The 23,624-nt window shown below is 45.3% G+C and overlaps 2 protein-coding genes and 1 long non-coding RNA gene across 3 annotated transcripts in view; 2 read left to right on the forward strand and 1 right to left on the reverse strand.

Moving 5' to 3' along the window:
• On the forward strand, positions 1-8,946 carry LOC109024688 (uncharacterized). The gene is made up of 4 exons (XR_002004177.4): positions 1-213; positions 768-888; positions 8,050-8,210; positions 8,705-8,946. It is a non-coding gene; the product is annotated as an uncharacterized lncRNA (long non-coding RNA).
• On the reverse strand, positions 5,071-17,670 carry C1H1orf50 (chromosome 1 C1orf50 homolog). Its single transcript, XM_031013139.3, has 5 exons — positions 17,476-17,670; positions 17,242-17,357; positions 11,220-11,306; positions 10,001-10,132; positions 5,071-9,660 (listed from the first exon to the last, which is right to left on the reverse strand). Exons 1-5 carry the CDS (start codon positions 17,552-17,554, stop codon positions 9,475-9,477), a joined length of 600 nt encoding a protein of 199 aa, XP_030868999.1. The 5' UTR covers positions 17,555-17,670; the 3' UTR covers positions 5,071-9,474.
• P3H1 (prolyl 3-hydroxylase 1) overlaps positions 17,624-23,624 on the forward strand; it is a 19,731-nt gene continuing 13,730 nt past the window's right edge. The window contains exons 1-2 of the mRNA XM_031013136.3: positions 17,624-18,359; positions 22,390-22,542. Coding sequence (XP_030868996.3) covers positions 17,895-18,359; positions 22,390-22,542 — 618 coding nt within the window. The 5' untranslated portion in view covers positions 17,624-17,894. The remainder of the gene's footprint in view (positions 18,360-22,389; positions 22,543-23,624) is intronic.

The following is a 23,624-nucleotide window of genomic DNA, read 5'->3' on the forward strand; positions in this document are numbered from 1 at the left end:
CAGTTTCCAGGGGAGCCCAGGTCTTGTAGTGGGGGCGGTGGGGAATGGAGGAGTCCCAGGGAAGGGGACGTCTCCTCTACCTGGGCCAGGCTGGGAAGGCTTCATGGTGGAGACGGCGGCCCAGGCGCGTGGGCCCGGAGTGGGGCGGGAAATGCGCTGGGGAGGCGAGGCTGTGCCGGGATGCTGGGCCCAGCCTCTCCTGCGCCCCTAGAGGTAAGCTCCACGCGGGCAGGGCTGCTTGTACGTTTGCTTCGCTACTGTTCGCTGTGCCTATAGGAAGGGCATAGGCACATAGGAATACTATTTGGATGAATGACAAGCTAGGGAATTTGGATTCAATTCCTGAAGAAAAGTTTTTCAGTAGGAAGGTGACATGGTCAGGTTGTTAGACTAACCTGGCAGGCATTCTGGAGGAAGGATCTGCAATCCCGCAGGGCAGGAGGCAGGTGAGCAACAGATGGGATGGGAAGAAGGAGCCCCCTCAGGAGCCCATGTGAGATGGACTCCCACGGGTGAGAGCAGCGAGAGGGAGGGGATAAGAGCATCTCAGAGGTGACTATCTTTGGCAGCTGGGCTGACAAAGTGCTACAGAAAGAAACTTTTTGGTATTGGGTAAGGATTTCAGGCATGGGTTCTCAGATAGTGCCCCATCCTCACCAGTCCACCGGAAGCGACACTGGAGCAGGGATCACTGCGAGGACCCCACAGGAGAATATAAAAGGGCAAGGGAGCTAGGAGGTCAAGTGACACTTTGCCTCTCCTTGCAGCCAGCCCGGGAAAGAGGAGTTTAAGACCAAGCATGTTCTGAGAACACCACACAGCAAGTACTGGGCTACATGTTGTACAGACATTCTCATCATGTCACTGGAACTTCTCAGCTACCCTGAGGTTAGTGTTAGCATTCCCACCCTACAGAAGAGGAAATAGGGGATCAGACAGCTGATTCTACTGAAGAACACACCATTAATAATTAGTGGAGCTGAGACCTGAAAACAGTGATACCAAAGTCAGACCTAGGGTGTGTGAGAAACCGGGCGGAGGCAACAAAAGGTTTGCTACACGCCCCAGCCTGAGTCAGACCAGCTTCCTTTGACCATCCACGTGTTTCTCTTCATTGCTCCCTGCCATGTGGCCCATTAAAGTGGCAAATTAGCCAGGCACGGTAGCTCACACCTGTAATCCCAGCACTTTGGGAGGCCAAGGCAGGCAGATCACAAGGTCAGGAGATCAAGACCATCCTAGCCAACGTGGTGAAACACTGTCTCTACTAAAAATACAAAAAAAAAAAATTGGCCGGGTGTGGCAGTGCGTGCCTGTAGATCCAGCTACTCGGGAGGCTGAGGCAGGAGAATGCTTGAACCTGGGAGGCGGAGGCTGCAGTGAGCCGAGACTGCACCACTGCACTCCAGCCTGGGCGACAAAGCTAGACTCCATCTCGGAAAAAAAAAAAAGAGTGGCAAATTAAAAATTGTAGCGTAATGATTATACCAGCTTACCTTTAAACCAAGTTTACATTCCAGCGTTAACACTTACCAGATGTATAAACGTGAACAAGTTACTTTTTCTGAACCTGTTTCCTAATCTGTAAAATGGGATTGTTGTCAGAATTAAATGAGATTATATGCTTGGCAGAGAGTAGAAGCTCAATTATTAGCATTATTAATCTAAGGATATGATCATACATCTATTAGCCTGGACATCCCCAAAGTTTCCTTCAGGAGAGGGGAAGGAAGCAGGGTAGCTGAGAAAGATACCCCCCTAACAGAAGTTTCTAGCTTCCCTCATTCTGGATCTCACAGGAAGTACAGAACAGGAACAGTAAGTTAGGCTACTTACACTTGTGCTAATATGGTAGCCAGCAGCCACATGTGGCTACTGAGCACTTGAAAGGTGGCTAGTCTGAATTGAGATGTGCTATAAGTATAAAATACATACCAAAGTTTGAATGCTTAGTTTAAAAAAGAATGTAAAATAATTTCTTTTAGTAATTTGTTGAAATGCTAATAGTTTGGATATGTTGGGTTAGATAAAATGTATGTATGTATTTATTTTTTTGAGACAGGGTCTCACTCTGTCACCCACGCTGGAATGCAGTGACATGATCATGGCTCAAAGCAGCCTGGACCTCCCGGGATCAAGCAATCCTCCTACCTCAGCCTCCCAAGTAGCTGGGACCACAGGCACACGCCACCACGCCTGGCTAATGTTTGTATTTTTTGTAGAGATGAGATCTCCCTATGTTGGCCAGGCTGGTCTTGAACTCTTAGGCTCAAGCGATCCTCCTGCCTCAGAGTCCCAAAGTGCTGAGATTATAGGCATGAGCCACTGCACCTGGTGATAAAATGTATTCTTAAAGTTAATTTCACTTTTTACTTTTTGATGTAGCTACTGGAAAAATTTAGATCACACATGTGGCTCACATTATATTTCTATTAACTGCATTGACTTGGATCCTTCACAGGATATAGGTGCAGAGCTGCAGATGTCCATCCATTGATTTATTCTTTTTTTTTTTTTTTTGAAGTGGAGTCTCACTCTGTCGCCCAGGCTGCAGTGCAGTGGCACAATCTCGGCTCACTGCAACCTCCGCCTCCCAGGTTCAAGCAATTCTCAGGCCTCAGCCCCCTGAGTAGCTGGGATTACAGGTGCCCGCCACCACACTCAACTGATTTTTATATTTTTAGTAGAGATGGGGGTTTCACCATGGTGGCCAGGCTGGTCTTGAACTTCTGACCTCAAGTGATCTGCCTGCCTTGGCCTCCCAAAGTGCTGGGATTACAGGCATGAGCTACCATGCCTGGCCCACTTATTCATTATAAAGAGTATTTATCATGCGCCAGGCACTATTTTAGATGCTCGAGACAGCAGTAAACAAGACAAAGACAGTCTCTGTCCTCACAGAACTTATAATCAGAGAACTTATAAACAGAAGCAAAACATAAATCATTTCTGGTTGTGCTAAATGCTGTGGAAAACAAAGCAGAATCAGAACCACTTTAATGTGAGAAGGGTTGGTATTTCTGATAGGGTAATCAGGGAAGTGGTATTTCAGCAGGGACCTAAAGGATGAAAAGACACAAACCTGCAAAGACCTTGGAGGCAATGCTCCAAGCAGATGAGACAGCAAATGTAAATGAGCAGCAATGAGCTTGGTGTGTGGGAAGAACAGCAAGGTCAGCAAAGCAGGAACATGCTGAGTCCTGAGAGTGGCAGATCACATAGAATCTAGGGAAGAAATGAGAAATTCTGGGATTTTTTTTTTTAACAGAAGTGTTGTGATCTGGCTTGTAGTTTGTTTGTTTGTTTGTTTTGAGACAGAGTCTTGCTCTGTCGCCCAGGCTGGAGTGCAGTGGCGCGATCTCCGCTCACTGTAAGCTCCGCCTCCCAGGTTCACGCCATTCTCCTCCCTCAGCCTCCCGAGTAGCTGGGACTACAGGCACCCGCCACCACGCCCAGCTAATGTTTTGTATTTTTAGTAGAGACGGGGTTTCACCGTGTTAGCCAGGATGGTCTCGATCTCCTGACCTCGTGATTCGCCCGCTATACCCTCCCAAAGTGCTGGGATTACAGGCGTGAGCCACCGTGCCTGGCCTTGTAGTTTTAAAAGATGCTGCTGACAGCCTCTGTGGAAGCAGGGAGGCAAGTTAGGAGATTACTGCATTGTCCAGGCTGAACATGTTGGTGGCTTGGACTAAGGGGGAAAGGGGTGAGGTGAAGAGAAGCAGTCACATTTGGGATACATTTTGAAGGCAGAGCTGGGACTTGCTGACTGGTATGGGGAGAACAAGAGAAATCAAGAATGACTTAGGTCATTCTTGTTGTGGCTGCCACAAGTGTGAGACAGGTGCTGATGGAAAGAGAGAGGCCTGGTGGTGAAACAGGTTTTGGGGATGAACTCAAGAATTTAGATTTGGACACATTAAATTTGTAATGACTACAAGTCAAGTAGATATCAAATAAGGCTGTTGGACAAACAAGTGTGCATGAAACTTGGGGACTGATGAGGGCTGGAGATATGTATGCGAGTCAGCAGCGTGTGGACAGCATTTAAAGCCTGGGGAATGGATTAGACCACTTAGTAGAGAGAAAGAGGAGGGGGCCATAGACTTGGCCTCAGAATGTAGATGTCAGGAAGAGGAGGAGCAGGACACAGAAAAGGTACAGTCAGTGAAGTAGAGAAAAGCAGTAGATGATAATATTACAAATCAAAATGAAGAAAAAAGCTTTCAAGTACAGACTGCTCCACTGAATCAAATGCTGTTTAAGACTACAGAAATGAAATTTTTCCAGGCACACTGTAGCTCCTTCCTCCCAAGCTCCAGCTCCTTAAAGGAACGAATGAACCCTATCTTCTGATGGGGGTTCTATATCCAGGCTTTAATGCCAGAGATATGGGCTCAATTGTTTATAAGTTGTATGACCTTAAATAAGTTACTTAACTTCTCTATACCTTGATATACATCCTCTACATACCTATCACTAAACGCTCAAGTGAACTACTCCAATAGTATCTCATATAAACATCTTATTCTGCTTGAGGCCAGGAATTTTGGACTAGCCTGGGCAACATGGTGAGTCTTCATCTCTACAAAAAAAAAATGTTTAATTAGCTGGACATGTTGGTGTATACCTGTAGTCCTGGCTACTTGGGAGGCTAAGGCAGGAGGATCACTTGAGCCCAGGAGTTCAAGGCTGCAGTGGGCTATGACTGAGCTACTGCTCTCCAGCCTGAGTAACACAGTGAGACTGTCTCAAAAAAACAAACAAACAAACAAAAAAACTCACTTTATCACTTTTGTGATTTAACTTCTTTATAGCTCTATACTGAGATCTTTTACGACTGTCTTAATTGGCCCAAACAGGATTAAGGTTATGGTCAGACTCAAACAGGACTGTGTCTGAATCTGACCTCTACCACTTCCCATCTGTATAACCACAGGCCAGTTTCAGAATCTCTGAGATGTTCCTGCTCTGTAACATAAGAATACTATATACCTCATTGATGGTGGGTTATGTGAAGATTAAAAGAGATAATGGATACACTTAGCAGAATAAAGGCTCATAAGACAGTAGTTATCATCTTTGTATCTGTAACACTAATACTCTTCATGTTTGTGGACGGATAACTTGAGAAAGTAAGATACAAGCCAGCTCTCCTTTCCTCCTTCCAGAGCACTAGGGTGGAGAAAGGGAGCTACAGTCAGCTGTTACTCACACCCAGTAACTTGGTAAGGGCCAACAAGGTAGATTATCAGTATCACAGAGTATCACTGATTATTCTGGAAAATAACAGGGATATCCTCCTCCTCCTGAAAATTTTGTTGAGGGGATCCCCACTATTCAATGCAGACACTCAAGCCAGAAATTCAAGCATCATCTAAGAGTCTTTCCTCTAATCCCTCTGACATTTTATTAACAAGATGGCAATCGATTGTACTTTCAATGTGCCATGCTTCGTCAAATGTAAGATGCTATGTTATGATTCTTTTTTTTTTTTTTTTGAGATGGAGTCTTGCTCTGTTGCCCAAGTTGGAGTGCAGTGGCGCAATCTCGGCTCACTGCAAGCTTCACCTCCCAGGTTCACGCCATTCTCCTGCCTCAGCCTCCCGAGTAGCTGGGATTACAGGCGCCCGCCACCACGCCCGGCTAATTTTTTGTATTTTTAGTAGAGACGGGATTTTACTATGTTAGCCAGAATGGTCTCGATCTCCTGACCTCATGATCCGCCCGCCTCAGCCGCCCAAAGTGCTGGGATTACAGGCGTGAGCCACTGCGCCCAGCTTGTTATGATTCTTTTATGTAGCTCTAAGAAAGAAAAAATGCCACTTAAACTGTGACATGCCACTGACTTTTAGAAGTGTCCAAGTTTGACAGACACCAAAATGTGGGGGGGGGGGGGGGGGAAGTACACCTTGTAATTGGTGAAATACAGGCCCTCTCATTCTACTACTGCTTAATTCAGACTCCCATCATCCCTTGCCTTGATTAGGGATGGAAGCTCCTGTCTTCCCTCTACCCAACCTCTGCTGCCAATATTACCAGCCTCCCCAAATCCTTCCATTAGTTCTTCTCTCATAGTCCCCAGTCCATATTCTCCTGTTTAACTGGCTGCGATTCCCCAAATGTCGTGTCAATTCTGGTCAATGTCCCTTCCATGTTATTTTTTGTCTGGAATGTTTTTTCCTCCCCGTCTTCAACTATCTCCTAGCTTTTAGACACAAGGATTTTCTAGCCAGGACATATCTCACTCCACCCCTCCTCATTGCCAGGACTGCTTTGGTTGATATGGCTTAAATGGATGTCACTTTCTTCATTCACAAATAAACTCCATCCAAAAATGAACCCTACCCCAACCCCCAAAAGACAAACTTCCTATGAAAGGGCAATTGGAGCCTCCAGAAAGTTCTAACTTGTATGGTTTTCAACACCAAGCAGGCATCAGCTCCTCCAAGTGTCTTCCCAAATTCTCCAAGCTCAGTAAGGAACCCCTCCCCGGAGCTCCATAGTATTCCATGCATACCTCTATCACACCCCTTCTTAGAGCATCTTGTAATTGTTAACTTGTTTCCTTCCCTACTATACGTGAGCTCCCTGGAAATTGTGATTTCTTATTCAGCTCCATTATTCACCAGAACCTGGAACCTAGAAGGCACTTAACACTAATGAAATTATCAGGTGAACAGATGGATGGGTAAATGAAAAGTGATTACTGTATATAATCACTGGGTCCTAGTTTCCCATTCTGAGGTGCCCCAAATCACCTCACATTGCCACTAGCCCTTCCCAAGTGTGGTAACTGGCTTAACCAGGAAAGAGCAATGACACCCCTTGGTGGTCAGTGCAGGGAGTACATCTTACTGAACAGAAGGCAGTTTCTCTCTTTTCAGTCACTGCTCTCCCACTCTTTAGGTTAGGAAATGTCAAAAGTGAGGGAGATTTGGCATTTTCAAATGATCAAGCTGATGACTGCATGCAGAATGGATTGGAGAGGGGATAGAGGGGGAAGCAGGGATGCCAGCTGGGAGGCTTTGTCAGAGTTGACAGTCAAGTGCAGATCTGTGACTTTGACACCATCACACTTAACCACTTTGTAATATTGCCTTTTTTACCTAGAATTTTCCTTTCTTCTTCTCAACTGAGCACTGTGGCAGATAGATTCTAGGATCTGTTCAATGATTCAATGATGTCTGCCTTCTGGTATACATGCCTTTGTATAACTCCCTCCCTTGAATATGGGCTGGCCTAGTGACTTGCTTCCAACCAACAGATTACGGCAAAGGTGATGAAATGTCACTTCTGTGATCAGACTACATGATACTGTAACTTCCATCTGGCTAGCAGACTCTAATCCTTGTTTACTTTGCTTAAGAAAGCTGCCATGTTATAGAGGCTCGTGTGGCAAGGAAGTGAGGGCAACCTCCAGCCAACAGTCAGCTAGTGGAACCCCTGAAGCCAGCAACCCTTGCGGAATTGAAATTCTGCCAACAGGCCAGGTATGGTGGCTCAAATGCCAGCACTTTGGGAGGCTGAGGCAGGTGGATCATGAGGTCAAGAGATAGAGACCCTCCTGGCCAACATGGTGAAACCCTGTCTCTACCAAAAATAAAAAAATTAGCTGAGCATGGTGGCGTGCGCCTGTAATCTCAGCTACTGAGAAGGCTGAGGCAGGAGAATCGCTTGAACCAGGAGGCGGAGGTTGCGGTAAGCTGAGATTGAGCCACTGTACTCAGGCCTGGCAACACAGCGAGACTCTGTCTCAAAAAAAAAGAAAGGAAAGAAAAGAAATTCTGCTAACAATTTAAGTGAGCTTGGAAGCAGATCCTTCCCCACTCAGGCCTTCAGATAAGAACAGCCCTGACCAATAACTTGATTTCAGCCTTCCAGGGTTTCAGAGAAACCATGAAGCAGAGGACCCAATGAAATGGTGCCTGAACTCCTAACCTGTAAGCTCTGAAATAAATAGGTGTTGCTTTAAACCATTAAGTTTGCAGTAATTTGTTTATCTGTAACTAATAAAGCACCTATTCAAAATGTGTCATCATCATGCAGGTCAGAACCTTCTGAAAACCTGGGAAACTTTCTGTAGTCAGAATCCACTACTGTACCACTAATGTCTCTTCCATCCGGCTCTGCAGCACCTGAGCAAAAGATCTCTGCAGCTGAGTCCAAAGAGCATTCCCATGTGAACCGAGCAACCAAGTATCATCGGAGTGAGTTTGTTAGATTCTAGCCCCATCCTGTGCTAGGCCTTAGGTAGACCTCTTACAGCTCAGAAGAAATGCAGTTTATGAGGAAAGACCATGAATGGGGGGGCGGCCCGGGGAGGGTATTACCAAGCAGATCAGCATCAGGAACATCATTCCCAGAGAGAAATTTGGCCAATTGTCAGTTCAAGTACACATCTCTCCCTCCTTTTACAGCATATTGCAATAGATTATAGCCATGCGAAATAATCCATAAACTTAGCTAATTCCACCAAACAGATAGGAAAGAAGGTAGAGTCCTACAAGAGCCTAGTCAGAATAAGAACTACAGTAATTTTGCCAAAACCCTGTTAAGTTCTTGAATAATTCTGGTCAAAATGGATTTCAATCTGAGTTAACTCACAGACAACAATTTGGCTGTTTTTCTTGTTTCTCACTCTACTGCCTTACTCTCTTCCACAGTGTTAAGTAGCCATTTAAATGGGTTTGTTCTGCTGCAGGTGGCTGAGCCTGGGATTTCCAACTTGGGAGACTACACAGTGGATTCTATAATGATTAGTGGCAGCATCCAATGTCTCTTCCAAGTCTAAAATTTGTGAGTTTCAAAGTTGACTCTCCCCAAACCTGGCCTTTGCTGCCTCAGATTCTGTCACTCTAGCAAGGCAGAGAGAGCAAAAGGGGCAAGACAAACCTCATCAACAGCACAGAAATCCCAGAATTACACACTCTCTGGTCCAGCCAAGCCAGGTGTTTTTTGTTGTTGTTGTTGTTTTTTAAATCACCCTCCATTACTCAACATTCTCGTTCCCAGATGAATTTTAAACTGGAGTTGCACCAACTGTGAGACAGCCTCAACCCCAATGTTAAATACTACCAGTTATATATATATATATTAAAAAAAAAAAGACTGAAAACAGTTCTCTCTGGAAAACGATCCACCAACCTTTTTATGGGGAGAAGGTCTTCTCTAACACTTTAACTTAAGGGAAGAAGTGATGGAGAGGAAGAAGGAAAGTACACTGGCCAGTACTCTGAAACTGACTGACTTGGGTATCTGTGGTCCAAAGAGGATCCCGAAAGACAGTGACTCTGTCTCAATGATTATTCCCATCCCAATTAAAAGTCATAATGACAGCATTTACATTCACACAAGGTCTCATTCCAAGAAGTTTGTGATTCACCTACATGTCTTCAATTCTCAAGGCAACAGTGGGGGCAACAAGGAGGCTGACAGCCAGGTCCTGTGAGAGCTGTTTGTCAGAGCCCACTCTCAGTGAGTCAGTCCCTGGAAGTTGGGTTCAGTGCATGGAGGCAGGGCCACTGACTGGCTTAGCAACGTGTCCATCATGCTGATTTTAGCATCTTGCTTCTCAATGTCCTCATATGGAATCCAGGACAAGTCATGCTGTAGTTTGTAGGCACCAAGGAAGTCATGTGGACAACTTGTCCCCCATTCCTAGAGAAGGCAAAGGAGGCAGTTCCCATCAGCGTGGGTTGTAAACAAACTGAGCTCATTTCCTAATCATGCCACAATCTCTTTTTTGGCTTTTCACTTCATACTAGTCAGAACAACCTTTGGAAAGCAGTTACCTTACACATCAGACCCCTCCCTTAATGAAGAAAATGAGTGAAATAATTTAAGCACAGGTATATTTTTTAGAGTCATGTCTGGGCTCACATCACCCCCAATTTTCTAAGAAACCATATACCAATCCACATGTCTACATTTTCACACATATACCAAGAATTTCTCAGAGGCTGGAGTAGATTTTTGGGCAAACAATGTATGTTCTTACCTTTGGAGAAATGATGGAAAAATACTGCTGACCACTCTCCCGTTTATAGAGATAGTAAATGTTGCCAGGTTTTTTCACTATATTACAAGCTACATGGTGCAGGTTGGCATCTCTGTGAGCATCTTCCAGTACCTATGAATCACAGATATGTAACAAATTAGGTATTGGAGATAACAGGCACCCACATTTGGTGATCATCCCAATTAAAATTTGGAAACCATTCAGTGCTTAGGATCTTGCTCACCCATAGCAATGAATCACTTCTGAGATCCAGATTATTCTGAAGAAACAAAAATTAGACTATGCTGCTATGCTGTAAAAATGCCTTTAGAAAAATTATATTTCAAGCCAGGCACAGTGATTCATGCCTGTAATCCTAGCACTTTGGAAGGCCATGGCAGGTGGATCACTTGAGTTCAGGAGACCAGCTTGGGCAACATGGCAAAACCCTGTCTCTACTAAAAATACAAAAAATTAGCCAGGTGTGGTGGCATATGCCTGTACTCCCAACTACTTGGGAGGCTGAGGCTAGAGGATCACTTGAGCCCAGGGGGCAGAGGTTGCAGTGAGCCGAGACTACACCACTGCAGTCCAGCCTGTGTGATACAGTGATACCCTATCTCAAAAAAAAAGATATTTCAAAATGTTGAGCATTAATGACCCTGGGTAATTTTTAAGCTTCTTTCCTATTTTTCTGTGCTAAGTACATCTCTTTTATAAATGAAAACATATTCCCCTGTTAAATGCTTTACCTCATGAAACCTTCTTCTGGAAAAAACAAAACAAGGGAGGCTGAGGCAGGCAGATCACCTGAGGTCAGGAGTTCAAGACAGGCCTGGCCAACATGGCAAAACCCCATCTCTACTAAAAATACAAAAGTTAGCAGGGTGTGGTGGCGGGCACCTGTAATCCCAGCTACTTGGGAGGCTGAGACAGGAGAATCGCTTGAACCCGGGAGGCAGAGGCTGCAGTGAGCTGAGACCATGCCACTGCACTGCAGCCTGGGCAACAAGAGCAAACCTCTGTCTCAAAAACAAACAAACAGACAAACAGAAACTTATACTTAACCTCTTAAGCTTATTCCTTCTATTTTACTCAATACCTCGACATTTCTAGGAGGTATTAAAGACATAAAAAGTCACAATGATTATAAACAAGTTCAGCCAATCCTGAGAACTAAATAAAGAAAATGAAAGCCTGTCTAACAGTCATTCCTTACCTTCCTGGCTTGTTCTTGCAAATGTTGGATTTGCTCAGCTATGACTGTCAGCTTGTTGGTGGCATTTGCTCGGATGAATTCATCAGCCTACAGGTGAGAAAAAACTAAACTGTGGGTTGGAAGAGGAAAAGACTTCTATGATGTTCTTATCTTGATCCCAGGGTTATGTTAATATTTTGCTTCTGCCTAAAATATTTTTCCCATTCTCGCCATTGCCCCATAGCCTCCCACTCATCCGAGGCCCCACTCAGCACTGTCATGAGAAGGCCACCCTGACATGACTCCACGCCACAGAGTTAAGTGCTCTCTTCTATTTCCCATAGCTTTCCACCCCTTCGCTATGAACTGCAGTTACACTGAACTTCTTTGGTTCTCCAGCATGCCTTCTCTCTTTCTCTCTCTCCTGCTACCAAATATACTGAATATATCCTCTCCTCCAACCAATCCATTTTTCCTCCTGCTCTTTACCTAACAAACACCACACATTTCTCAGGTCTCCATTTTCTCATGTTTAAACACTTGTGAAATCAGGGATGGATTTTAAATAATTAAAAGACACTTGTGATCTGGCCCTTATCATCTGCTAAGGTAGAAATCTAGATACACATAGAAAGTATTCGGGTTTTTCTGTGTGACCCCCACACCCCCAGAACTGAGAAAGTATACGTTAATCTGACCATTTCCTCAGTTATTTACATCACAACTACTTAAATTTTAACTTATATGTGCATTTCTAATTATTACTTAAAATGTATTTTAAAAGACTGCATTATGATGTGGACCTGAAACAGAGTTATAATGTACACACAAGACTACCTGTCATGTGCCACAAAGTGCAACTGAAGGCAATGGAAATTTTTTTTTTTTTTCAGACAGTTTTCGTTCTTATTGTCCAGGCTGGAGTGCAATGGCGCAATCTCGGCTCACTGCAACTTCTGCCTCCTGGAGTCAAGTAATTCTCTAATCTCAGCCTCCTGAGTAGCTGGGATTACAGGTGCCCGCCACCATGCCCAGCTACTTTTTGTATTTTTAGTAGAGGCAGGGTTTCACCATGTTGTCCAGGCTGGTCTCGAACTTCTGACCTCAGGTGATCCGCCCACCTCGGCCTCCCAAAGGTCTAAGATGACAGGCGTGAGCCACTGAGCCCAGCCAGGACATTTCTTAAAATAGATCAAATTCTCAAAGCTAGGAGAGACTAATGTGACAAATTCATGTGCTGGGAAGGATTACCACTCAGGCAATAGAAATCTGTCAAAAACTTCCACCTTACTTTTAAGAAAAGCTGATTATACACAATTAAGGTAAAGAAATGAGATTAAACTAGAACTTGAACTAAGAAATATTAAAGATAATTTGCTGGTTAGTTGAGGAGTCTTAAGGCAAAGTTCAGGTATAAACCAGTGTTATGAGTGAACAGAAACCACACAAGTAAACTGAGTCATTTATCTGTCCCACAGATGTATATTAGGCAGCTACTATGTGTCAGACACCATACTAGGCACTGGGTGTACTGGCAAACAGGAAAGAGAAGTCCCTGCCTTTGTCAAGATGGCAAGTCAAGTCTAATACTGTTCAATAGAAATATGAGGCAAGTTGCATATAAAATTTTAAATTTTCTGGTAGCCACGTTAATAGTAAATTAATTCTAACAATACTTTTTTTTTTTTTTTTTTGAGGCAGAGTCTCACTCTGTCACAGAGGCTGGAATGCAGTGGTGCAGAGGCTCACTGCAACCTCCGCCTCCCGGGTTCAAGCAAATCTCGCACCTCAGCCTCCTGAGTAGCTAGGACCACAGGCATGCGTCACCATGCCCGGCTAATTTTTGTATTTTTAGTAGAGATGGGGTTTTGCCATGTTTGCCAGGCTGGCCTCGAACTCCTGGCCTCAAGTGATACACCTGCCTCAGCCTCCTAAAGTACTGGGATTACAGGCATGAGCCACCGTGCTCAGCTAATACATTTTACTTAACCTAATATATCAAAAACATTTTCATTTTAACATGTAATCACTATTTGTAAGTTGTTAATGAAATATTTTGCATTTTTTGTTTGTTTTTGTTTCTTTTTTTGGTCCTTCTCAGTCTAATCCATATTTTGCATTTGATATTAAGCCTTTAAAATATAGTGTTTATTTTGTACTCACAGCACATCTCAATTTGGATGCTAAATTTTCATCAGAAATACTTCATCTGTATTTAAACTTAATAAAATTTATATGTGAAAAAATTGATTCACATACTCAAATTGTTTCAATATACTTGAGTTCCAATAATTGAAGTAATTATCAGGTTTTTTAAATTCAAATTAATTAAAATCAAATAAAATACAAAATTCGGTTCCTCAGCCACACTAACAACGTAACACAAGTGCTTAACAGACATAATGTTGCTAGTGGCTACCTAAAAGCACAGCTCCAGTGAGTAATTGATACCAAAAAGTAAAGATGATTAAAGCTAATATTATATGTACTCATAACAATGCACTGTTATGAAGGAAATAACCACAATTATGTCGTAGAAGCAGGTTAAAGATAACAAATGAGTTAAGTGAAAAAGCTACTTCATTTTTATGAAGTTTAATAATAGGGAGTGGTGGGGAATTGGGAAGTATATGTAGCCTAGAGGTATGTGAATTCAATTTAATAATACTGTCATTTGGATGGGGTAGGGTACGGTCTTCTTCAGACAAGAAGGCCTCACTAAGGATATAACATTTGACTTGGGTCTAAATGAAAGGAGAGGACCGACCATGAAAAAAGCTGGAAAAAAAAGTTTGCAGGCATTTGAGGCCAGTGCAGCTGAAGAGTAGTTAGTGATGGGCAATGTGTACAACAGGGTTTAAAAAGAGAGCAGAGACCAGATTGTGCAGTCTTGTAGCCCATGGTAAAAGAATTTGCATTTTGTTCCAAGAATGAAAGCCCAGGTGTGGTGGCTCACACCTATAATCCCAGCACTTTGGGAGGCCGTAGCGGATGGATCACCTGAGGTCGGGAGTTTGAGACTAGCCTGACCAACGTGGAGAAACCCTGTCTCTACTAAAAATACAAAATTAGCCAGGCATGGTGGCACATGTCTATAATCCCAGCTACTCGGGAGGCTGAGGCAGGAGAATTGCTTGAACTCGGTAGGCAGGGGTTGCTGTGAGCCAAGATGGCGCCATTGCACTCCAGCCTGGGCAACAAGAGCGAAACTCCATCTCAAAAAAAAAAAAAAAGAAAGAAAGAAAGGAGGAGCCATATATGGCCAAGGAGAGAGTAGGTATTTCTAGAGCTAAGGTAGTTCCAGATTAGGGGTGGCCTTATAATAACCCTCCCTTTTCTTAAGGTGTTAGCAATAAATCTCATAAAATTTGAATTTATATTTTGAAGAGTTAATATAAAATGCAAAATATGGATTAGGCTGAGGTCCAAAAAAAGGAAAAAAGAAACAAACAAAAAAATGCAAAATATTTCACGAACAACTTAAAAACAAAAGAGCCTCATAAAAAAGAAAGGAAGGGAAGAGTACCTACAGCTACTAAGCACTAACCCTGGCCTCAACTACTCTGAGGCCCTTTACATTCATCTCATTTACTTCTCACAACACCTTTATGAAGCTGGAGATGATAACCTCACTTTCTCATTTTAGCAATTAAGACTCACAGACATGAGGCAACCTGTCCAAGGTTTCACAGATAATAAACAGCAAAGGATCTGAACGCAGGTCAGATTCCAAAATTCATGCCTTAATACCAGGCCTCCTGAGCTTTCTGAACACACACCAATACCTGGGTCAGTCCTGCTAAAAAAGTACTTTTTTTTTTTTTTTTTTGAGACAGAGTCTTACTCTGTCACCCAGGCTGGAGTGAAGTGGCACAATCTCCACTCACTGCAACATCTGCCTCCCAGGTTCAAGTGATTCTCCTGCCTCAGTCTCATGAGTAGCTGGAATTACGGGCGTCTGCCACCATGCCCGGCTAATTTTTTGTATTTTTAGTAGAGACAGGGTTTCACTATGTTGGCCAGGCTGGTCTTGAATTCCTGATCTCGTGATCCACCCGCCTTGGCCTCCCAAAGTGCTCGGATTACAAGCGTGAGCCACCGCACCCAGCCCACCACCATTTTTTTTTCTTTTTAGACTTGCTCTGTCACCCAGGCTGGAGTGCAGTGGTGTGATCTCAGCTCACTGCAACCTCTGCCTCCCAGGTTCAAGCAATTCTCCCGCCTCAGCCTCCAGAGTAGCTTCGGACTACAGGCACACACCACCATGCCCGGCTAATTTTTTGTATTTTAGTAGAGACAGGGTTTCACATGTTGCCCAGGCTGGTCTCCAACTCCTGAGCTCAGGCAATCCTCCTGCCTTAGCCTCCCAAAGTGCTAAGATTACAGGCGTGAGCCACCACACCCAGCCTCATTTTTTTTTTTTTTTAAGAGTCTCACTCTGTCACCAATTCTGGAGTGCAGTGGTGCGATCTCGGCTCACTGCAACCTCTGTCTCCTGGGCTCAAGCGATTCTCATGCCTCAGCCTCCCGAGTAGCTGAGACTACAGGCATGAGCCACCACACCTTTTAGTAGAGACGGGGTTTCACCATGTTGGCCAGACTGGTCTCGAACTCCTGACTTCAAATGATCCACCCACCTTGGCCTCCCAAAGTGCTGGGATTACAAGTGTGAGCCACGGCACCTGGCCAAAAAGTACATTTTAGATAGTTAATATGTTTGATTCAATTTGTTTGTCTCTAAAGTTTTTTTTTTCTTCAGCTTCTCAAATACAGATTGTATTGGGGAAACAGAGGCAGCATAATAATGCATCCTCTGTATTTCATAAGATTATAGGATGAAAGACAAAAACTGTGTTCTTTCTTCCATCTGTTCAGGCCATTGTAATAAACATGATAGTCATTCAATAGCACATGAATATGTTGTGTGCACAAGATTCTGTCCCTACCAACCTCCCTCCCAGTAAGAGTAATCTGATTAACTAGATGCATATTCTCTTAATAAATAAAAGTTGCACTTTGCTCCCCAGCTCTTCAAAAAGAAGAAAGCCAAGTTTTGAATTAAAGGAGCTTTCCTGCGTATCTGAATTTTTCTTAATTTAAAAAAAAAAAAGGATTCGAAGGATTTCCAGGATCATTGAAAAAAAAAAAAGAGATGTGAGGGAATCTGAGCACATTAAATAATTTTGAGCAAAGTAAAGACCCTGGAACATAATCAAGGCCAAATCTGATAGTGTATACAGGGATAAGGGGCCATGATAATCTTTAAAACAGCAGGACCCTCCATCTGTGGACACTGAAGAGGGTGTACAACTGGAAGTCTTGATAAGAGATAAGAAGGAATCTGGTTTTTCATTGAATAATGACAAAACTTTAGATCTTGGAGCTCTCCTACCTTTCACTTCACAGATAAAATAGTTGAGGTCCAGAGAGAAGTAATCTGCCTTAAGTCGCACTGCAAGTTAGTATCAAAAGTGGGATTAATACTCATGTGTCCAAACTTCCAGTGTTTTTTCCATTATTTCACATTTCCTCCTTATTTGACTTATTTTGGCCATCCATATATAAACACTGGGCTTGGGAATACGGTGTTTAATGAGGACTAAACTTGGAGTCCTTGCCCTGCTAGAAGATGTTTAAACTCTCAGGTAACAAAGATCTTATGGGAAGCAGCTTAAAATAAGCGGACCTTGAAACTTCCCGAAGAACTTTTCTTTGTGTCAGATGGGAAGAATAACTCTGTACTGCCTACCTCACAAGGCTGTCCTAAAGTGCAAATGAAATAATGAACACTAAAGTGTTGTGTAAACCTTCCCACGAAGGAAGATTATGGGCACTCAAGTTGCAGTTAAAGGAACCTTTGGTCCCAGAAGGTCATTCGAATCAGGCCACCGACTCACAATGACAGTCGGCTTTACTCGTCTGTAAAATGAAGACAAGAGCAAATGCCACCCCCACCATAGGTGGTAGTGAGGTCTGAGCCGAAAGACGCAGAGCACAACGTGAACGAAGATGGTTATTCGCTGCCCCGGCCGCGCCTCCTCACCTTCTGCACCTGCTCTGCGAGCGCCACGAGGTCTAAGGGGTCCCCGGCCCGGTGGGTGTGGTAGGGGCTCACCAGGGCCAGGCCGCCGGGGGTCGGGGTGAGCTCCACCAGGGCTCCTGCGACACACACCCAGGAACACAAGCCGTGAGCTCCCGCCGTCGGCCTCCCGCGGAGCCCCGAGACCGGCTGCCTCGTGGGGGCTGACTTCCCCCTGCTGATTCCCGCCCCGCATACCTCCCTGGCCTGCAGCTGGCGGCGCTCCTTGCCTTTCAAGGACCCCCTCGGTCCGCCCCGGCGCGGCGGCGTCCTCCATGACAGCGCCTTATCCTCCCCACTCCCTGGGCTGTGCGAGTAGGAAGAGCCTGCGCATAAAGGCGCGTGGGCGGAGCTTCCGTCTTTCTTGTCTACTGGGCGTCAGTTCGACTGAGCAAGGCCTGAGCTCGGAGGCGGGGCTCCGGCTGACGCGCCGGGATTCGCTGAGGGCCGGTGGGGGGATCCGGGTTGACTGAAAGGAAAAGAGGCGGTGCAAGCCTCGTGGGCATGCGCCGCCCGGCTTGGAAGGTGGGGCTTCGCCCGGGGGCGGGCCTTCGGCGGGGGTAGGACTCCGGCCTCGGTGGCGGGTGGCTGGCGGTCCCGTTAGGTCTGAGGGAGCGATGGCGGTACGCGCGTTGAAGCTGCTGACCACACTGCTGGCTGTCGTGGCCGCTGCCTCCGAAGCCGAGGTCGAGTCCGAGGCAGGATGGGGCATGGTGACGCCTGATCTGCTCTTCGCCGAGGGGACCGCAGCCTACGCGCGCGGGGACTGGCCCGGGGTGGTCCTGAGCATGGAACGGGCGCTGCGCTCTCGGGCAGCCCTCCGCGCCCTTCGCCTGCGCTGCCGCACCCAGTGTGCCGCCGACTTCCCGTGGGAGCTGGACCCCGACTGGTCCCCCAGCCCGGCCCAGGCCTCGGGCGCCGCCGCCCTGCGCGACCTGAGCTTCTTTGGGGGCCTTCTGCGTCGCGCCGCCTGCCTGCGCCGCTGCCTCGGGCCGCCGGCCGCCCACTCGCTCAGCGAAGAGATGGAGCTGGAGTTCCGCAAGCGGAGCCCCTACAACTACCTGCAGGTCGCCTACTTCAAGGTGCAGACCTGCCTGGAGCCAGGCGGCCGGGGTCCTTCTGGGGAGAGGAGTGTTGCAGGGGACCTGAGGAGCTTGGGGGATCGGGGAAGTGTCCGCAGGGAGGGGAAAGTGGCCTCCTGGCTGGGGAGCTCTCCTCGGAGCCGGGGAGAGCTGCTCCCTGGCAGGAGACCTTCCTCGCCCAGTTCGCATGGGCAGATGCTAACCCCAAAGGTCCAGCCTGGGGTTAGGGCACAGGCCAAGCAAAACTCATGGCCATTTTGTTCCCTGGGAAATCTCCTGGAAGGAATTAAAGCGGCAGTTTGGGTCTCCCATTCTGATGTCATTGTAAGTGTCCGAGTGAGAAGCTAGTAGCGGTCTACAATATCTCCCTTCCGGTTGGTTTTCCAGTGGTGCTTTTCCTGCTGTTTGATTCAGCAGCTCTCTTTCAGGATGTGAGGTTGCCACGTCGCCAGCAGGGGCTGCCTGGCCCTTTCTGTGGGGGGGGGGGGGGACCCTCTGGCTAGTCTGCCAGGTTTACAAAGAAAATGAGTATTTTTCGGAATGCCAGAGTGCCATGTGTCCAAGTGTACACTTGGGCTTGGAGCGTTCCAGGCTTGCTTGGTGGTGGTGATGGTGACGATGATGATGATGATGATAGCCAGCACATACTTCCAGGCACTATTTTAAGCAGTTTGCATTTATTAACGCATTTGCCCTAATCTTCACAATATCTTGTCAGGTAGATGCTGTTATTAGTCCCACTGTATTGGGGGTGGGGGGAGAAAGAGTTGTGCATTATATCTGTTATATCTGTAGTTTAAAAGACCTTCGATTCGATCTAAAGAGAGACTTAGAGACTCTTGGGGACCTCAGATTTCCTCCCCTCCACAGCATTCTGCCTACACAGTTCCCCTCATTTTTCCTAGTTACTCGGAAGAGCGCTGGACTTGAAATCAAAATAATTGCGTTATGTCTTTGGTTATGTCGCTTCATCATAGCACTTTCTAAAACTATTTGACAAACATGTATTGCGTACCTACTGCATTCCAGTTCTTGTACAAGTAATTAAATTCTCGACTAACGTCTTTGCTTTGTCTTACTTTGCTGTTAAGAGTTACTGTAGTAAGGGCTACTGCAAGGGCATATACTTAGGGCTGTGGGAGCACAAAGGAGGGAGACTCTAGCTTTATCTCAGAGAAATTAGACTTCAAAGAAGAGGTAATATTGAAGCCTGTCCTAAGTATTGCGAGGGGGAGAGGAAAGAAGGCTCCTCCAGATAGAGAGAAAAGTAGAACCAAAGCATGATGTGTTCAGGAAAAAAAAAATGAACTGTTGTGATTGCAATGTCGAGATGTGTGTGGGGAGTAGTAGGAGAGGCGGCTAGAAAAGTCAGTGAGGCCAGATTTGGAAGAGAATTCTGCGGACTGCAGGGAGCCATCCTCAGATTTGGGTTTTAAAACGCTTATTCTGGAAGCCATGGTGAATGAGCCTTGGAAGAAGGAGAAAGTGGTGGCACATGATTAGGAGACAGACATTTGTCCACAAGAGAGGAGGTTAAGTACCTCAGTGCTTAGAGAGTAAAGAAGGCTGGGGGTGGAGAAAGGAGTGAGGACATGAGGGAGAACAGAGAAAGGCAGGAGCAGCGCTGAAAGACACAAGAGCTAGAGTAACTCCATGAAAGGGACAGACCTGAGAAAATTTCTAATTTTACAGTTAAAGAAACTGAGGTACAGAGATAGGGAGTTATTTACCTTGGGTCACCTAACCAGGGCTGACTCCTTTAGTGTGCCTTTACTAGTACCAATGATAAGAAAATAAGTTTTCTTAGCATATTAATCATACCACCTAAAATTTATTGAGCACTTAATCTGTGCCCAGCACCATGTAATTACAGGCTGCATATTATCTCGTTGAACTCTCAACAATGCTAGGAGATAGCTAGAGAATGCTATCTCCAGATGATAGATTAGGGAAACTGAGTTTAGAAAGTAAACTTTAAGTATCTTGTCTACTGCCCAGCCAGTCAGTGAGTCATTAAGCCCAGATGTGCTGCTGGCCTGTCTCTTTTCTTTCTTTCTTTCTTTCTTTTCTTTCTTTTTTTCTTTTTTTTTTTTTTTTTTTGAGATGGAGTCTCGCTGTTGCCAGGCTGGAGTGCAGTGGCGACCTCGGCTTACTGCAACCTCTGACTTCTGGTTTTCTGGTTCAAGAGATTCCCCTACCTCAGCCTCCCGAGTAGCTGGGATTACAGGCATGTGCCATCACACCCGGCTAATTTTTGTATTTTTAGTAGAGACGGGGTTTCACCATATTGGCCAGGATGGTCTGGATCTCCTGACCTTGTGATCCACCTGCCTCGGCCTCCCAGAGTGCTGGGATTACAGGCGTGAGCCACCGCACCCGGCCCTCTTTTCTTTTGAGACGTAGTTTCGCTCTTGTTGCCCAAGCTAGAGTGCAATGGTGCGATCTCGGCAACCTCCGCCTCCTGGGTTCAAGCGATTCTCCTGCCTCAGCCTCCTGAGTAGCTAGGATTACAGGCACATGCCACCACGCCCAGCTATTGTTGGTCTCAAACTCCTGACCTCATGATCCGCTGGTCTCAAACTCCTGACCTCATGATCCGCCCGCCTCAGCCTCCCAAAGTGCTGGGATTACAGGCGTGAACCCCCGTGCCTGGCCACGGCTGGTCTCTTTGATACCAGTGTCCACATAGTTAATTACTAGATCATCAGTGATTTATTTGGTTGGATTCTATATATGAAACCTGTGTTACTTTGACATGCTGGAGTCCATTGCTGTGGGCATTGTGGTCTGTAGCGTATTTCTCCCCCTTGGATTTCTTTTTTTTTTTTTTTTTTTTTGAGACAGAGTCTCGCTCTGTCACCCAGGCTGGAGTATGGTGCTGTGATCTCGGCTCGCTGTAACCTCCGCCTCCTGGGTTCAAGCGATTCTCCTGCTTCGGCCTCCCAAGAAGCTGGGATTACGGGTGTGCGCCACAACGCCCAGCTAATTTTTGTATTTTTAGTAGAGACGGGGTTTCACCATGTTGGCCAGGCTGGTCTCAAACTCCTGACCTCAAGAGATCTGCCCCCTTCAGCCTCCCAAAGTGCTGGGATTACAGGCATGAGCTACCGCCCCCGACCACCCCCTCAGATTTCTTAGAGCTATTTGAACCTCATGAGCCCTGAGCTTTGAGTCAGAAAATACTGTGTCTGGACTTAGTAAAGGACCTTAGAATTTTTAGCCATCCACCTTCTCCCTAAATGTCTCAAAAATTCTTCATTTTATTTTATGCAAAAAAAAAAAATTTTTCTAGGAAAATTCTTAGGCATAGTCTGTTAGCTGCTCTTTTTTCTCTACCCCTAAATCCTTGAAGCCACAGAATTTCTTCAGCTCAGGCATTACATTTGATTCATGAAATATATATATGTATTTTTTTTTTTTTGAGTCAGGGTCCTGCAGTGTCACCCAAGCTGGAGTGCTGTGGCACCATCTTGGCTTACTGCAACCTCTGCCTCCCAGGCCCAAGCGTCCTCCCACCTCAGCCTGCAGAGTAGCTGGGACTACAGGCATATAGTACCATGTAATTTTTGTATTTTTTGTAAAGACAGGGTTTCACCATGTTGCCCAGACTGGTCTTGAACTCCTGAGCTCAAGTGATCCACCTGCCTCGGCCTCTAAAAATGCTGGGATTACAGACCTGAGCCACCGCACCCGGCATGAAAACATATTATGTGGGCAGTCAGTCTTTCACAGCACTCCCCATACAATATGACCTTTGTTTTAAAATGGAACATTGCTACTTCCTGTAATCTGGGGAACCCCTAAATCTGACTTGGGAAAGAGCTACAAATCTGCCCAGGGCACTGTGCTCCTAATCTGTCGTGGGTAGTTCCTGCAATAGGTGTGCTTCCTGGGGCTGGCAGGGGCTGGGCACGCTGAGTGGAGGGCTCAGGGAGGCAGGGATTTCCTGTTTATGTGGACTGCTCATGTGGACACAAACGTTCAGAGTTTGGATGTGAGCATTATCTACCTTCTCATGCTTCATTCTTAGATCAACAAGTTGGAGAAAGCTGTTGCTGCAGCACACACCTTCTTCGTGGGCAATCCTGAGCACATGGAAATGCGGCAGAACCTAGACTATTACCAAACCATGTCTGGAGTGAAGGAGGCCGACTTCAAGGATCTTGAGACTCAACCCCATATGGTGAAAAAAACTTTATCCCCTTCTTTCTCTCTTTCTTTTTAAATTTATTTTAGAGACAGAGTCTTGCTCTGTCACCCAGGCTGGAGTGCAGTGGCTTGATCATAGCTCACTGTAACCTCAAATTCCTGGACTCAAGAGACCCTCTAGTCTCGGCGTCCTGAGTAGTTGGGACTACAGGCATGCATTCTTTTGTTTTTTTTTAATGACATTACTAAGGTTGTTTTCTAATTACATTACAGAAGTAATAAATGTTCATTGTATAACATTGTAGAAATGTAGGTAAGTATAAAATAAAAAGTAATCATTTGTAATACTGCCACCTTAAGAAAACCAGTTTATATTTTGCCCTATTTTTTAAGTCTTCCGTATATAATTTTTTTCATCTAATTTGGTGTTATATCATGTATGCATTTTTTATCATCTTTTTTATTTTTTTTGAGGCAGGGTCTCACTTTGTTGTCCAGGCTGCAGTGCAATGGTGTGATCATAGCTCACTGCAGCCTTGACCTCCTGGGCTCAAGTGATCCTCCCACCTCAGCCCCACAAATAGCTGGGACTAGAGGCATGCACCACCACACCCAGCTATTGTTTTTATTTTTTGTAGAGACGGGGTCTCACTGTGTTGCCCAGGCTGATTTCAAACTCCTGGCCTCAAGCGATCCTACTGCCTTGGCCTTCCAAAGTGCTGGGATTACAGGTGTGAGCCACCATGGCCAGCCCCATCATCATTTTTTAACTAACATTATTATCATGAGTCTTTTCTCATGTCTTCAGTTTTATTTGAAAACATAATTGTTTATGGCTGCATGATAGTCCATCTTATGCAGAGACTATATTAATTCACTAGTCACATTTTTTTGGTCATGTATGTTTTTGATTTTCACTGCAATAAATGTTACAGTATCCCTCAATGTTCTTATTCTATTTGTTTAGCAGGAAAAGTTCCAAAGGAGAGACTGTCTATGATGATATAGCATTTTATAGAGAGTTTACGGTTCCTTACATTTTAATTATAAAATAGGAATGTTAGAAACAATGTAAGAATGACTTTTAGGCCAGGCGCAGTGGCTAACACCTGTAAT

This window comes from Gorilla gorilla, chromosome 1 (assembly GCF_029281585.2).
Source record: "Gorilla gorilla gorilla isolate KB3781 chromosome 1, NHGRI_mGorGor1-v2.1_pri, whole genome shotgun sequence".
NCBI classification, from domain to species: Eukaryota; Metazoa; Chordata; class Mammalia; order Primates; family Hominidae; genus Gorilla; species Gorilla gorilla.